Source organism: Augochlora pura, chromosome 1 (assembly GCF_028453695.1).
Source record: "Augochlora pura isolate Apur16 chromosome 1, APUR_v2.2.1, whole genome shotgun sequence".
Taxonomy (NCBI): domain Eukaryota; kingdom Metazoa; phylum Arthropoda; class Insecta; order Hymenoptera; family Halictidae; genus Augochlora; species Augochlora pura.
Window position 1 is genome coordinate 13,660,861 of NC_135772.1, and position 14,504 is coordinate 13,675,364.

The following is a 14,504-nucleotide window of genomic DNA, read 5'->3' on the forward strand; positions in this document are numbered from 1 at the left end:
TAATAATCTTAATCGAACATTTCCTAACATCTAACACATAACTGATAGTTATTAACTACACTTGTAATTCTTGTCAAACAGTTTAAAAAATATCATCTCAATATATGCACTATTATTTTCTTGTTTCATTCCCAGCGTTATATTTATTTTTGTTGCACTGGAATCGTTTCGTTAGTTTCAACCAAACGGAAGACTCGTGAATCTGGCAAAAGAACTTTGTGCTCATTTTAATTGCATTCATACTCTTTCTGAACATTCTTCATCTGTAAAACGTTTACTGATAAACCACGTATTTATGCTATAACTTTAAAATAAGAGACTTCGATGCTTGTTTCACAAATTTCGAACAAGGAATATCACTCGTTCGTGCTGTACTACCAATAAGCGTGCGAAATCAATTAGTAGCCCTTACGTCAATGACCGGGTATCCCGTTCCTCTTTGCGCATAAATTCTGTACCTTCGGTGTTTCTCATTGAACAGTTACTAAACAACATTCGACAATTTCCTATTCAGTTATATATACGACGTAAAAATGTGTGTTGAAAATTTAAAAAAAAAGGTGAAAAATCATTGGAAACCTTAATTACTGACGTAAGGGCCAATCAAGTATTAGAATCCTACATTTGTAACGTAATTACACCTTCTTCGACCAAATGGGACAATATTGCAGGTGGTTAATAATTAACTATTACGATTGAACAACTTGATCTTTAATTGTAATTATTTTACCGTTCCATGACATTTTTAATTAGACTTATTATTCCTGGTAATAATTTTAATTTGTTAAATTAAGTAACTTAATTTTTTAAGAACTATTTGCCACTCATTTGTTTTTTAACACTTTTTTATTTATCAATTGTTTCACTACGAATCACTAAAGCTGGTATTTAATCATCAATTTGATTAATAAGAATAATAAATACTTGGATACAAAACTTATTAAACCGTAGATTAACAATATAATAAGTTCGTGGCATAATCGATTTCAAGTTAATTTCAATGTAAAATTAATTAATTATCGGCATGAAACATTTATAACCAGTAACTGAATCGATTCATGAAACAAGTAAAACAATTAAATTTTTGACAATAATGTCTCGTCGATCGTAACCATTAATTAATGATATTGAAATCTTTCAATACCCAGCTCTACTCTGAATTTGTATTGTTTCAATCTAAATTCAAATATATTCACACAGACATACAAAACAGTACTTATAGATTTTTAAATTCGCGATGAAATAAAAAAAAACTACGGGCGAATGTTGGATAAAATGCAAGCCTGAAATGCCTCAATGTCCGTAATGAGGTCTGGTTTACGTTTCACGCTGGGGTGTCATGGTCTCGAGCCCTATCCCCAATTTATCTGGCTTCGAGGCGACAGGCCCCAAGAGTGTGACAAAAAAATGCAGAAACGGCTTTAGGCCGTGAACACCGGGGTTCCTCAGAAATACAAGCAAGAATTATTCAACGATATAAAATAGAATCCTCTCGTCGTGTACATCTATATAACTTTTCGCGGCCGTTATTAATATTTATAATATTTGAATATTGCAATAACGTTATCCTCTCAACAGTTGGCTACGCTGGCGACATCATTCCCGTCTGACTATACGTTCGTATATTCGAGTATTCTCGCGTATCGAGAATTCGAATCCGACACAAAAGTTACGCGGGAACGCTCTAAAGGAGATAGGGATTCTCCGTCAGGTGCCATTTACGCGAGACAGAACCGTTACCGCCAGCAAGCTGGCACGATTTTCCAAAACCTCTTCAACGATCATCCTCTGGCCGGTATATACGAACAAGTTCGTCACCGGCTGTTCCAGCAACTGTTGTTACACAACTCGGTAGACAGTTTTGCGGTAGAAGTTCGTGATTCTCGTTAAAAACCGTGGAAGGAAAAATCGAATGAAAGGAGAGTCAGGACTCACCGTTTTGTACGCGCGTCGCTTCCACCGGCGATAATCCACGTGCTGAGAACACACTGGACAACACAACGTGCACACAGACAGAAACACTCGCGGCAATGAACCAGGGGACGAGGTGAAACGTCAGTATCACAAACGCGCGTCGCGGGAGAAACAATACGCGGAACACGTCGCGCGTTCGATGTACATGCACTCCGAAAACAAAAGGCACGACGCGGCACGGCGCGGCGGCGGGAAAAAAGGTGAAAAAACACGAAGCGCAGACGAAAAGAAAGAATGTACGCTCGTAACCGTCTCGCGTGGCCGGCTGTGACTCTACTCCAGCTAGCTTCAGCTTCGCCGCGACGCGACACTCCGACGACTCCCCTCCACCGAGCGATTTCTCCCACTGTCGACGCGACTTCTCCTTCCAGTTTACGCTTCCGATCTTCTCGGCTAAGTTCGCCAGTTTTCGCCAGTTTTCGGCTCGATCGGCGTCTCGCCAAGATTTGCTTGCTAGAAAAAGGATCGTCATGGGGGTATGTATTTTACCAGAGATACCCATTTCACATGTATTTTAAATATACTCAATTCTGTTATTATACGATAGACACGTGTACATTGTTTACATGCATTGAAAAATATTAGATTATTTCGAAAAATATATTTCTTGATTAATTTGGTATTTTGCAAGAAGCTAACGGTCTAACACTCTAATGTTTGTTGACAGGAGCATCGTATGCACAGCCCTACACTTAAAATTCAAATCGAATTACTTTCTTAACCGGTCTTAATAAAAAAGAAACGTAAAATTAAACTAATTTTGCTGAACTGTGTTAAATCAAAAACGTGTAAAAAATTCCGTGAAATACAGAATTGAGTGTCAGTACACGTGTAATTAAACCGTTGCATGCGAAGTAATTTTGTACTACCGAAAACCGATCACACCAAAAGTTGAAATTTCGCGAAAAATGCTTTTACGATTTGTATGTCTCTCCCTGAAATTTTGATACGTATATTCTCAATGTGTGTTCATAATCGTGATGTCAGTCTTGTGCACTAGTAAAGACAATTCCAAGAATGACTCTAGAAATCCAAGGAATAATGGATTAACCCTTTAACCACTTTCACTATAATTTCTTTCACAACTCCATTGATTAGCATTTCTTGTGTCTCTTAAATCCTTGGACTATAACAACGAGTAAGATTCATAACGAAGACGTCAAAGTCTACTAAATATGAATACTATTCGTTTCTTCTAATTCAAAACAAAATTTCGTTCATAACAAAATTTCATTGTTATAAACTTCAAACGATTATTGCAAAGATTTCTGTCTTTTTACGATTTCCGATAGTTTCAACCATACATTTTTGCATCTTTCAATACCTATACCTTGCCGCTCGATCATCCGATTTCTTTGAAATTTTGAGTATGCGCTTCATAGTCTACAACCATATGTAACTCCTCTGTGACTGCCACGTCACCTGTATGTAGACGATGGAAACATATTTTCAGATTTGAAAATTAATTCTTATGCTGGTCTATTATATCTTCTTAATTTTATTAAAATTCGCAAAATATAAGAAAGTTGAAAAAATTTGAAATCCATTTGTAATGATTCGAAGATTGAGTACATTATTGGAAATTCAGAGAGACATATGATAAACATAAATATCATATGCAAGCATTTCTTTTTTAAATATCTAACCCAGAATACGAAATTAATTTTGCGAAAATATTACAATAAAAGTATACATATTGTATTTTGGAATGTCCACAACTCCACTGTGTCATCTACACTGAAAAAAACAGTAATATATATATATATATATATATATATATATATACTACTGTTTTTTTCAGTGTAGATATATCAGCAAATTACATTCATATTCCTTATTATCTTCATCATTGAAATTCGCGACATGACCGACAGTTATTGGATATTCCACTGCTGATTATTATGATTCCAAAAATGCATAACACAGACGCGAATGTCTGTCCATATTTAGATCAACCATTTGATTGAACTGCTATTTATATTGGGAAAGTAAAGTCCATATGTGCTCGCAACGTTACCAATGGTATTAATTGACTGTGAATTATGCTTAAAATATGATTCAACCATATATCTTAAAGGAGAAAAATAGTTCCAGTAGTATTAGTGGAGTTCGTTAACTACATTTTGTCAATTAAGTACAACTTAGGCGCTAGTCTTAATTTGGTTACATTTTCTTATTAACAATAATACTTCCGGAGAAAGTTTAGTTTTCCGAGTGACTGTTTTTATATCTTGTTTGTAAGAGGTATACCTGATTCAAAGGTGAATATAAGCTCGAACATTTACTTCATGCAATACACAGAGTATTATAGTTACGAAGTATTTATGTCCAGAGCATGTTAAGAACAAATGTTTGGTACTTTTTTTTTAAAAAAAGACGCACATAAAATGGGAAAGCAAAATATTTTTAATTTTTATTGAAATATTAATTCAAAGCTCGAGACTCGAATAATGTAAGAATATTAAATTTAAAATTAGAATTTTTCGTAATGTATGTAAATATTTATTGCTTAAAATTTGTTCTACACTTTTATTAAATTAAATTAAATGTTTGTATAAATAGTTTGAAATATCTAGGGGTCTAGAGCATGTATGAACATTTTTACGTAATTAACTATTAAAGATAACTACAATAAAAATGAGATAAATTTTAAAAACATTTTCAAAATATAAACAACTTAAATTATAATAAGTAATTATTATATATGAAAATTTAAAATTAAATGTTTGGGTAGTTTTCGCTGTAATTTGGTACGATTTCCACAGTTGTTATTTGATATCAATAAAAATGCAAGGTGAAAAATTGGAACATTTTATTTAAAAAATGATATTTATCATATAGTTTTCTTATTTTTAGTTTCACCATTTTCGATATTTACGTCTTTCTTCAATTCGTATATCTGAAAAGAAATATAGTTATCATTGTATCATTTAATAGTATTTATTTAAACATTTTTAAATATAAAACTTTACCTGGATGTAAGCTTCAGTCAATGTAATCATCTGTGGCAGAATTTGAGTTACGTGTAAGTCTTGCAATTCATACCATTGACCAGTTGCTCTATGTAAAATGTGGACTCTGTAGGTTCCTTGACCGGGTTCACCGTCATGAACTATATTTGCGACTAAGTCATACGTTGTACAGGGATGTCTTTGTTTTACTTCAGGTGTTAAAATATCTCCAAAATCTACATTTCTGAAAGTAATATATATATATACAAATTGGCACTATGTATTATTTCTCATATAAAAAAAAATATTACAAGGACTTACTTAACTGGGAAATTTACTATAGTAGGATTCTTTTCTACAAAAAATGTATTTCTTGTAAATCTCTGAAAGGAGAAATAAATGTCACCATAACGATCAATTTTACAATCTGTTATATAAAAACGAAACCTACCTTTATGTAAAGTATTAAGTACGGAGGAAGTTCCGTAATTTCAAATCTTTTCATAAAATTCTCCTTATAAGTCTTGTACTCTTTTTCAGTTACTGCATTAAACTTATTCAGTAGCGTATACAAATTCACCTACCAGAGTGAAAGAAATGTAGATTTTGATGTATGTACATACATTTTATGTGTACATACTTATACATATACTTACTTGAGGTATTATATTTTCGGTAAATTGATCTTTAAAAAGAGGAGGTGGAGGTAAATCACACGTTAAATATAAGAATGGACTCTCTGTTACTGTTTCACCATATTCTACAGTATGAAGTAATTCACTCCTTTGATTCTCATCTAATTCAAGTGGTGGAATTTTTCGAGTATATATACGCATATGTCCCAAAAAAGTTTTGTATACTATGCTAGAATCTCGTTTCTTTGTGCCATTCAATGCTAAGTGTAAAGCGTTTAAAAACCATGATAGAAAATCAATTGGATCACCTGAAAATTTAATTTCATATATAGGATTAAATAGGATGTATTTATAAACACTTTTATATCAAGATATTAGATTTTATACCCTGTTCTGTAAATTGAAATCTTTTTTTACTCCACAAAACAACAGCTTGTAACATTTCATGTGGACTGACATGCGCTTTAAAATTACGTGGATTCCATAGTTTTCTCATTAATTCTCCAAATCGTTGAACTAAAAGGTAGGAAGAATCACCTGGTGGTCTTTTTACATGAGAATAATTAGACTCTCTTAAAAAGAAGTCCCTTAGAGGTGTGACATGAGAAAGTGCCTAAATAACATAATTTTTGTTTTTCTATCACTATGAATTACCAAAGTTATATATTTAAATAAAACTCACTTGTAGGATAACATTGCAGTAATCATTTGCTTTTATATTATTCATCCCCACAATACCTGGAGAGTATAACGACCCATCTATAGCTCTCGATAACTTATCACTTTTATCCAACTGAGCAATTTGCGCTTTGTCAAATGTGGGATTTAAAACATATTTTATATCATCTAATGACGAATCTGGATAAGAATTACATATTATTTGATATTGCTATATCTTTACATTAATTCATAAATTGATAAGAGAATTAACTTACCAATTATCTCATAATTATCTGGTAAACAATAAAATTTTAAAGTGTGCAGATTAAGAAATACATGATGACTTTCTGCAACACTATGCGTATATGCATGAGTATTAGTACCTCTACCTTGAAAATACTTTCCACAAACTAAACAAGCATATACATTAATTCTGGATAATGATACAGAGCACAACTTTTCAAAATCGAAATCTAAAAATTGCCGATTTATCGTATCTAGATAAGGACACAACCGTGGTGCTTCAGAGTTTGCCTTCATGAATTTAATATTTTCTACAATAAAACAAATTTATCAATTTATAATGTAATCTGTTTGTAGGTTAGTAATCAGTAATATATATTTATATACAAAAATGTAATCCTTCCATCTAAAAAATTACTCTGACTTAGAGTAATTCTTGTACATTAATATTCTTAACGTTACTAACTAAATTCAATATAATAATCAATTTAAAACTGACTTAACCTTAAATTAGAATCATGTAAACAATCAACTTTAACATCGAAATTTAAGCTTATAAGAAAAGTTATAAGTTGGAAAACATATGTAATTGATGAAAATTGTAATTATAAATACTTACTTTCAGTATCTCCATCCGAATCACTTCCATTTTCCCGAAACTTCCGTTTTTGTTGATTCTCTCGTTTCTTAGTCGCCATTTTCGTTACACATCAAAGAGAACCATATTTTCATATGCCGGCAATACACATTCCATTTGAGAAAACTAAAATTATACGAATTAATAACAATCAGTGAATGGAATGTGTATTTTAACAGTTACGTAATAATTTTAATTCCATATTTCGATCTCCGTACATAATGAATTCAATAGTCATTTACAATGACTTATGTTACAGACTTTTCTGTTTCAGCTTATCATTTCGTTTTGCGCTCTGCCTCACCAACAGTTCGTGAAAAGTAGGTACGTTAGCATGAAGCGAATATGTATCCTGTATATTTCATTTCTACTACAAGTGCTGAATAATATTTATCAACAATAAGCGTGTATGTAGTTATAATTATGTCATAAATATTGAAGTACTATGTGAATTGTAATTATTTTTATGGAGAGTTGAGCAATTGTTTCTTCTAATTGTATAATTAGTGATAAGACATGTATAGTAATAGTTTTATACATTTTTTCTTGTAGATGGATCTGTGTGCAACGTCAATAAATTTATACGATAAGACATTATATCGTACATTGTAGTATTATTTTACAAGGAAATGAAATTTTAGTTTCGGAAAAAGTCGGGGAATTTCGGTCAGACGTCCGTAATACATGAACGTTCGAGTAGTCCAAAATTATCGGGCGGTTCGATAAAATTGGAATTTCGAACACATACGAGCAATATAAATAATGTAAAGGCCTAAGGGAGGCTAATTTCTAATAATAAAGGGAAGATAAAAACACAAAAAAATTTGAACATTATTATATATTCTTATCTTAAATTGATATGTAAAAATACATTTCCTGTACATTTTTAGGTAACAATCTCATACGTGTAGCCGTTACTGTATTACAAAGAGCGAAAAATTCGCTCACTCGTTACCTGAGTTGCACATATTGCCAAATAATATTTTTTAACTCTGCTTAATGTCGGAAATCTCTGGTCTCATTAGATTTCAACCAATCCCAGATATTGATTTAGCGTGACAACATATACTTTTCGAAAAATATATTTAAATAGTCGAACAGCATACACATATGCATGAAAATTGTAATTAAAAAATACGTGAATTCAAAATTAAAAACTTTTTAGCATTTTATTGTGTGGAAAAAATCAAAAATGGATTTATGAACAAATTAACGAATAGCCCTATAATTGTTTAGCAAAAATATGTTAAATAGAAAAATGTAGCTTACTGTCCGTTTCTGCATTACTTGAAATTCATACAATAAGGGGGAAGAAACCGCTTGAGCACTTTCGTCGAAGGTATCGATAGTTTTCATAGAGATATAACGCGGCAACAATGTACTTTTAAAAGCTGGCAACGCTGTAAATTTAGCCATTTCAGACACACACTCTTCTCTGTGGTGTCAGATGTAGTTCACTAGCTGACCGTTCCATTTAGGTAAAGCATTTTCTACAAAGTTGATAAATTAAATACTGAGATAAAAAGAAGAATTGTAACTTAGATCTCCGTACAACTAATATTCAGAATTTCATACTAGGTAACGGAAGTTAATTGAATAATTATAATGGGATTAAAGAGAAAGTAGTATTATATTATACATTACACTCAAGTGTTTAAATGGTACTAATATAATCCACTTCGTATTCATTACGTTAATTTTTTTAGGAGAAAGTGCAATGTGCATACTACGGATTGTACTAAATTCGGGTGAACAATGTAGGTATGAAAGAGGAAAAATTGAAAGAGATGAGAACATGTAAATTGGAATGTTTAGTACAAGTTCTTTTTACTTGTTTTTATACACTTTATTTATATCATTAATTATTTTACTAAGAATTTATGCGTCACTCTTTACATTTATCTATCCAATTCATTGAACTGTAGGAACAATTAATATGCGTCTATCTCGCAACTACCCTAATTGCTCGGCATATGCTAAATCTTCTTAACATCCTCTTTGTAGTGGTAGTATTACTTAAACATTTTAAAGAAGAAAATGCATTTGTCACATAGTCCAGGCCGTACTCGTTTTTTACGATTTCTTATTGTAAGAATACAAAAATACAGCACTCTATTTAAAAAAATTAAAATAACCTTCATATGACCGTGAAAAATTTAGAAAAAAATTCTTTTCTTGTGTTTTGCATTTTACGTAAAAAACATAAAACATGCTTTTTCTTCTTAAAAGCAGTTCCAAAGCAAGCAACTATACTTTACACTTATACACCTCTACAGCAACTTGGCTATCACAAATCACTAAATCTAGAATTTGTAATTTTCTATAATTTGTATTCTTCACAAAGGTATAGCCAACATTTCAGAATATTTTACCGGGTCGAATAGATAACAGTAAAATATGAAAACGACGAGCTCATCATCTGAAAGAGAAATTTTATGAGTTTTAAAATAAAAAATAGTATTCTGAACAGACTGCGGATCTTTAAGCATTTGCGAGAAAAACGATAACGTGGAACAGAAAAATAATTACTGATGGGAAAAATACATTATTGTTCAACTCCTGTTTCTTCAAATTAATGATAGAACTTTTTATTTTGCATAAAGATCGGCTACCTAGTTACGAGACTATAAATACTATGAATTACCATCGAGAATCCCTCGTAAGATGGAGTGTATAAACCAGCTAAATCACATCGTACTTCCGACGCACTTCTCATCAATATGAATAGTAATATTTTTTGCGACTGTATTGGTATGCAGTACCATAAGGAATTGCATCTGTTTCATGGAACAGTGATATTTTATTGCTTATTGCAGTTATTGGAGAATTCTATTCTGTCATATCAACTCGATCTCATTTTATCTATCATTGTTGACCGAAACACTTCATGAATATAAATATGGACTCACATGATATTGTAAACCTTCATACTAGTGTTCATTAATTTCTGCCCACTATAATTATTCAAGAACATGATTACGAAATGCAACAGGACCATATTCACGGAGAAGAAAAGATTTTCCACATCGTCCATAGTATTTGTAGCAAGAAGAAGCTGTCACACATAAAAAATTGGTTTACTCTGTTCCTTGTTCAACTGACAGGTACAAAAGAACGTATTCAAGTTTCAGAAACGAACACTTCAAAAACATGTACACTCCTTGTTATAGTTCATAGATCGCGTAGCCGATTTTCACTGTTAAGATGTTGCCATCGCAATGGCGGACGCCGATCACTCCCTTCAACGTCACGCCTTTTAGTCCCTACAGTGTCTTAAAAGCTACATTGTCCTTTTATCCTACCGCTCAAGAAATCAGACAATTAAAGAAAACTATTGTAGGGATTAATTTGAAAGCAAACCCCACGTGGCACCGTGATAATAATATTACGACAACTAACGTTTAACAATAACAAGTATAACAGTTTATTAACAACGTCCCACGACTTACAACAAGAGTAACAACGACAACAACAACGGCAACGCAACAACTTTGACAACAACAACGACTTAACAACGACAACGACTTCAACAACTACGACAACAACAACGACTTCTTCGCGCCACGGTTCTCCTTCGAATGCCCCGATCTTTTCCGCTCGTTCTTTTGCCCTTCCTAGCCTTTTCCAAATTATCCTACTCTCTCTCTCTCTCTCTCTCTCTAGCATCCATACTCTTTCGCTCTGCCTCACTCGCTATCTCATTCTTACTCATTCTCTCTCTTCCTTTTTATTTCCCTCTCGCTCACTCACACTCTGTCTTTCGGGCACGCAGGACTTCGAGGAATCTAAACAATAAACTCAGGCCACTCGAAGTCGTCCAAACACGCTGTCGCCATCCGTCCCATTCATTACCATTTATAACACTCGACCATGCATACCCGGAAAAACCCTACACTATTGTTTTACGTTCGACATTGTGGGCTGTTTCCATTCCATTAATGCGAATATTTTTCTAAGAACTGTATTTGAAATAAGACTCATTAAAATCGGCTTGCGTGAGTTGAATATGTTCCTTTGTTGGAAATTTATCATATGCTATGATCGTTTCTCGAATCCATCTTACTCACTTTTAATAATGCTTACACGGTATAAATTGACTGCGAACGAGACAATAACTGCTACGATGGCCACTAAATATGAAACCATCATATCGGCCGTAAGTTTTGAGGCCATACTTCGTTCACGAGTTGTGTGTTGATCGTCGATAAATGCAGAAAAGGCATAAAACGTAATAAAAACACAATGAGAATTATATCAGTGTTAATGTAATACCTGTATCATAATACTAACTGTAGAACTTGTTTATGTAAATCGAGAGCTGGTTTCACGTCTAATGGTATCCGTGAATTTGAGTCTACGACACTTTGGATTGCATTTTCCATTCGGTGACTGGAAAAATTAAAATACGTTAATATTTCTATCGATTTGTTGTCTGATAGCTAGTGTGCTTTTTATGCATATATTGTTACAACACTGTACATATAGAAGCGCTTAGTGAAGCGCTCTTATAGAAGCCTATAAGTAAAAATTGTCTAATGTCTAATTTTCATTGTTTCTAATTCATATAAAAACCGAATGTGCTATTCTTTGTTTAAACAAATACAAATGTCTACAATTGGCTTATGCAGCTGGATTTTCAACTCAAACATATTTTCCATTTTCATTCGAAATTTTGAGGACTCTTTTCACCAATCCAATGTAAACTGTTAAAAATGGCTGACTTATAGAATCTTTTCATAAAAGATTTTACACACGATAGTCAATAACCGTGCATAAGTTCTACTTTAAGGGCTATTCTAGTGTGAAGTTCCTGTAATGTTGTACGTATATCAACAATGTTTTAACATTTTTTGAAACAAGGATAAGTTAAAATTCGCGACGATGACATACTCTCAAACATAGTTGCCTTTATAAAAGGTCATCTCACGGTGCTCATAATTCTGCCATTCTCATTGTCTGAAATAAAAAACGTGAAGGTTTCTTAATTAGTACGAATTCGGCTAGGGCGGGTACTAGAACAAAAGAGGAAAGTCGGTAATTAAAAATATGACAATACTTTGAAATTCGGTTTTTGATTTTCGCATGTTCTATTAAAACTTTGTAGGTCTAAAAAAATAGAAACAAACAAATATTTTTGTTTCATTTCAGTAACAGCTATAGTCAGACATGTACTAAAAGCGTAATTAAAATTTTTTGTCTGAAAAACATAGTTTCGGGAAAAATGTCTTTGAAGTCTAGTTCAAGAATTTTTACAAAAATTCACACTAGAATACCTCCTTAATACGTAACCAGAGTCGCAACTGTGTGAGTAACCAGTAATCAATGTTGTCGCGATTGATACAAGCGGAAATAGTGAACGCAGAATTGGCAGAAATTCTGTCAAAGTTACCTGCAGATTTCGAACAGTCCACATGCATAGGAAATAAGGACAGCGAGAGTCGATTCAGTAGCTGCTATTGACAACAAACCCATCGAGCTTACCACTACCACCAGAATGGAAACCAAATCAGTTTCCCGGCCTCCCTCGTTATAATAAAATCCAAACATGCGCAAGTAATGTAATTGATACTTTGAGTGCAATAATGTAGGAACCAGTATTATCACAGATATGAAAACTGCTAGTATAGACGATAAAACTGGAATTCGAAATGGTGATGTTTTAGTATCATTCTCACACGACATTTATGTTTTTGCATTTTTCATTCAATTTTGTGTAATTTTGTATAGTTATATTAGGTGTTCACTTCATACAAAGTAGTATACAGTATATCTATAATTTTGTTCCAAGTCTGTAAATTATTTCGCATCGAATCCTTTTTTTCCGACACATCAAATTATATAAAATTACGATGACATCGTATACATATTGCATTTATACGTAATTTAAATCAAATGATGAGAATTTTTACCTGTAAATGCCAGAGTTACCCGTCTTGCTTCCACTATATGTTTCGATATTAAATTTGTTTCGACGGGATTTTTTGACGTACTCCAATCTTCATCCATAACAAGAAATGTAGCTCTCATCTAGAGACACAAAAAAAGACAACATTAATGTTAAGAGAATTGTACTGTGTGTTCACTAGAAGAAGGTGCAGGGTGTTTATATTACCACTTGTAATCCGTTGTCCCCCCTACGATCGTAGTAATCGGCTATTGGCCGGAAACGGTGTTGAATATGAACACTACGATCCGCCGTTGATACTTGACATCGCCTTTGACCAATAGCTGATTAATACCTGCGATGATAGGAGAGACAGTTGACTGCAGTAGAAGTGGGAATGTAAACAGATATAATGATTCTACTAAACTTTCCTCTTTCATTCGATGCAACAAAGAAACGAGAGTGACGTGTTTTAAACTTACTGCTGGAAAGATGGTAAGAAAACCAACGTAACGCAGGAAATATAATATCATCGGACACGTGTATGATAACAGCTGAAGTATATTGTACAGTGAAAGTTCTACTGATTTTAGAGACGATATCTGAAAAATATTTCAATTTCTTTTAATAATTCTATATTTTCCATGGGAAGTTTTGAACAGTTCGATGTCATGAATTAAAGATCCGTCGAATATCTAAGATAAAACTTTCTTACAGAAAATTGATCTTGAAAGAATTTGTTTCATAGTTTCTGATTTGAAGTGACTAGCAATAAAACTACTGGTTCACAATGGTTTAAGTGTATTGAGTTATGCTGTATTCAAATGTTGGATTTGTTCTGTACTAACGAATTTAGTAATGTAAAAATTCGTTTGAATCGTGACATGGTAATTTTTAATGCAGCATTAGTGTCTCCTAGACTGTGAAAAATGCATAGTTTCCATTACCACGGTGTAGTTGGCAGTTGCATACTGCAATTAATAGTCGAGGGTATTCTGAACTTACTAACACAGTCCCAAGTTTTAAAAATTAATCGTTGCCGTAAGATAATTATATAAACCTAATTTTCCTAGGATTAGAAATGGAACAAAGAGTAATCCATTTATTGAACGATTTCGTTGCATAATGCCTAATACATTCGCAAACGAGCTTTCTTACTTACGTAAAACTTAAAAATTTTTAAGTTTGCCTGTTCACTTTTCATTCACGCCGTTGCGTGCCACTTAATTTTTTCTAAAAGAAAAATTTCAAGACAAGTCAAGTCTTCATTACCTGGATTACTATACACCAAAGAACAAGCAAACAAAAAGCGATTCTCCGAATCTTTTCGAATAAACTATCAGAGTAGGGCCATAGTCCGGTTAAGCACAACACAGAATAATAAGCACTGAAGTTCTTTCGAAGTGCGTCCATCTCGTCCGATACGAATAATTGTCTGTGCCAAGAATTTGTGGTGGTGTCCGTCTTCACCTCGGTGCTATCGTTTATTCATACCGTTCAGTTTCCGCTGCGAATTTATT

General features: G+C 33.0%; 3 protein-coding genes across 9 annotated transcripts in view; all 3 read right to left on the bottom strand.

The window, feature by feature from the left end:
- The window catches only part of LOC144471317 (rap guanine nucleotide exchange factor 2), a 275,558-nt gene extending 273,326 nt beyond the window's left edge, over positions 1-2,232 (bottom strand). For all 6 annotated transcript variants that reach the window (XM_078183248.1, XM_078183256.1, XM_078183317.1 and 3 more), the window contains exon 1: positions 1,936-2,232. The gene's annotated coding sequence lies outside the window, so the exon portion shown is untranslated. The remainder of the gene's footprint in view (positions 1-1,935) is intronic.
- Positions 2,233-4,537: 2,305 nt separating this feature from the next.
- Usp39 (ubiquitin specific protease 39) lies at positions 4,538-7,417 on the bottom strand. The gene is made up of 9 exons (XM_078183356.1): positions 7,083-7,417; positions 6,496-6,774; positions 6,243-6,418; positions 5,948-6,173; positions 5,582-5,868; positions 5,377-5,505; positions 5,247-5,308; positions 4,947-5,169; positions 4,538-4,873 (listed from the first exon to the last, which is right to left on the bottom strand). Exons 1-9 carry the CDS (start codon positions 7,159-7,161, stop codon positions 4,808-4,810), a joined length of 1,527 nt encoding a protein of 508 aa, XP_078039482.1. The 5' UTR covers positions 7,162-7,417; the 3' UTR covers positions 4,538-4,807.
- A 1,502-nt stretch (positions 7,418-8,919) lies between these two features.
- Positions 8,920-14,431, bottom strand: LOC144471383 (uncharacterized). 2 transcript variants are annotated; one of them, XM_078183370.1, is made up of 9 exons: positions 14,257-14,431; positions 13,467-13,586; positions 13,010-13,127; positions 12,490-12,736; positions 11,391-11,489; positions 11,184-11,274; positions 10,010-10,155; positions 9,745-9,877; positions 8,920-9,519 (listed from the first exon to the last, which is right to left on the bottom strand). In XM_078183370.1, exons 1-9 carry the CDS (start codon positions 14,395-14,397, stop codon positions 9,469-9,471), a joined length of 1,146 nt encoding a protein of 381 aa, XP_078039496.1. In that variant the 5' UTR covers positions 14,398-14,431; the 3' UTR covers positions 8,920-9,468. The 2 variants fall into 2 exon arrangements, 1 of the variants encoding a protein (XP_078039496.1); XR_013494254.1 differs by lacking the exon at positions 8,920-9,519 and having other exon boundaries at positions 9,753-9,877; positions 11,168-11,274; positions 14,257-14,420.
- Positions 14,432-14,504: the final 73 nt, after the last annotated feature.

Excerpts from the sequence above, each read along its gene's own strand:
- Usp39 (XM_078183356.1), bottom strand. The coding sequence starts at position 7,161 with ATGGCGACTAAGAAACGAGAGAATCAACAAAAACGGAAGTTTCGGGAA. Across the intron at positions 5,869-5,947 it reads ATTTCAATTTACAGAACAGG|GTGATCCAATTGATTTTCTA; the intron begins GTATAAAATCTA and ends TTAAATTTTCAG. Across the intron at positions 5,309-5,376 it reads ACTTAATACTTTACATAAAG|AGATTTACAAGAAATACATT; the intron begins GTAGGTTTCGTT and ends TTCTCCTTTCAG.
- LOC144471383 (XM_078183370.1), bottom strand. The coding sequence starts at position 14,397 with ATGGACGCACTTCGAAAGAACTTCAGTGCTTATTATTCTGTGTTGTGC. Across the intron at positions 11,490-12,489 it reads GGACTGTTCGAAATCTGCAG|TCACCGAATGGAAAATGCAA; the intron begins GTAACTTTGACA and ends TAATTTTTCCAG. Across the intron at positions 11,275-11,390 it reads TTACATAAACAAGTTCTACA|TATGGCCTCAAAACTTACGG; the intron begins GTTAGTATTATG and ends TCGTGAACGAAG.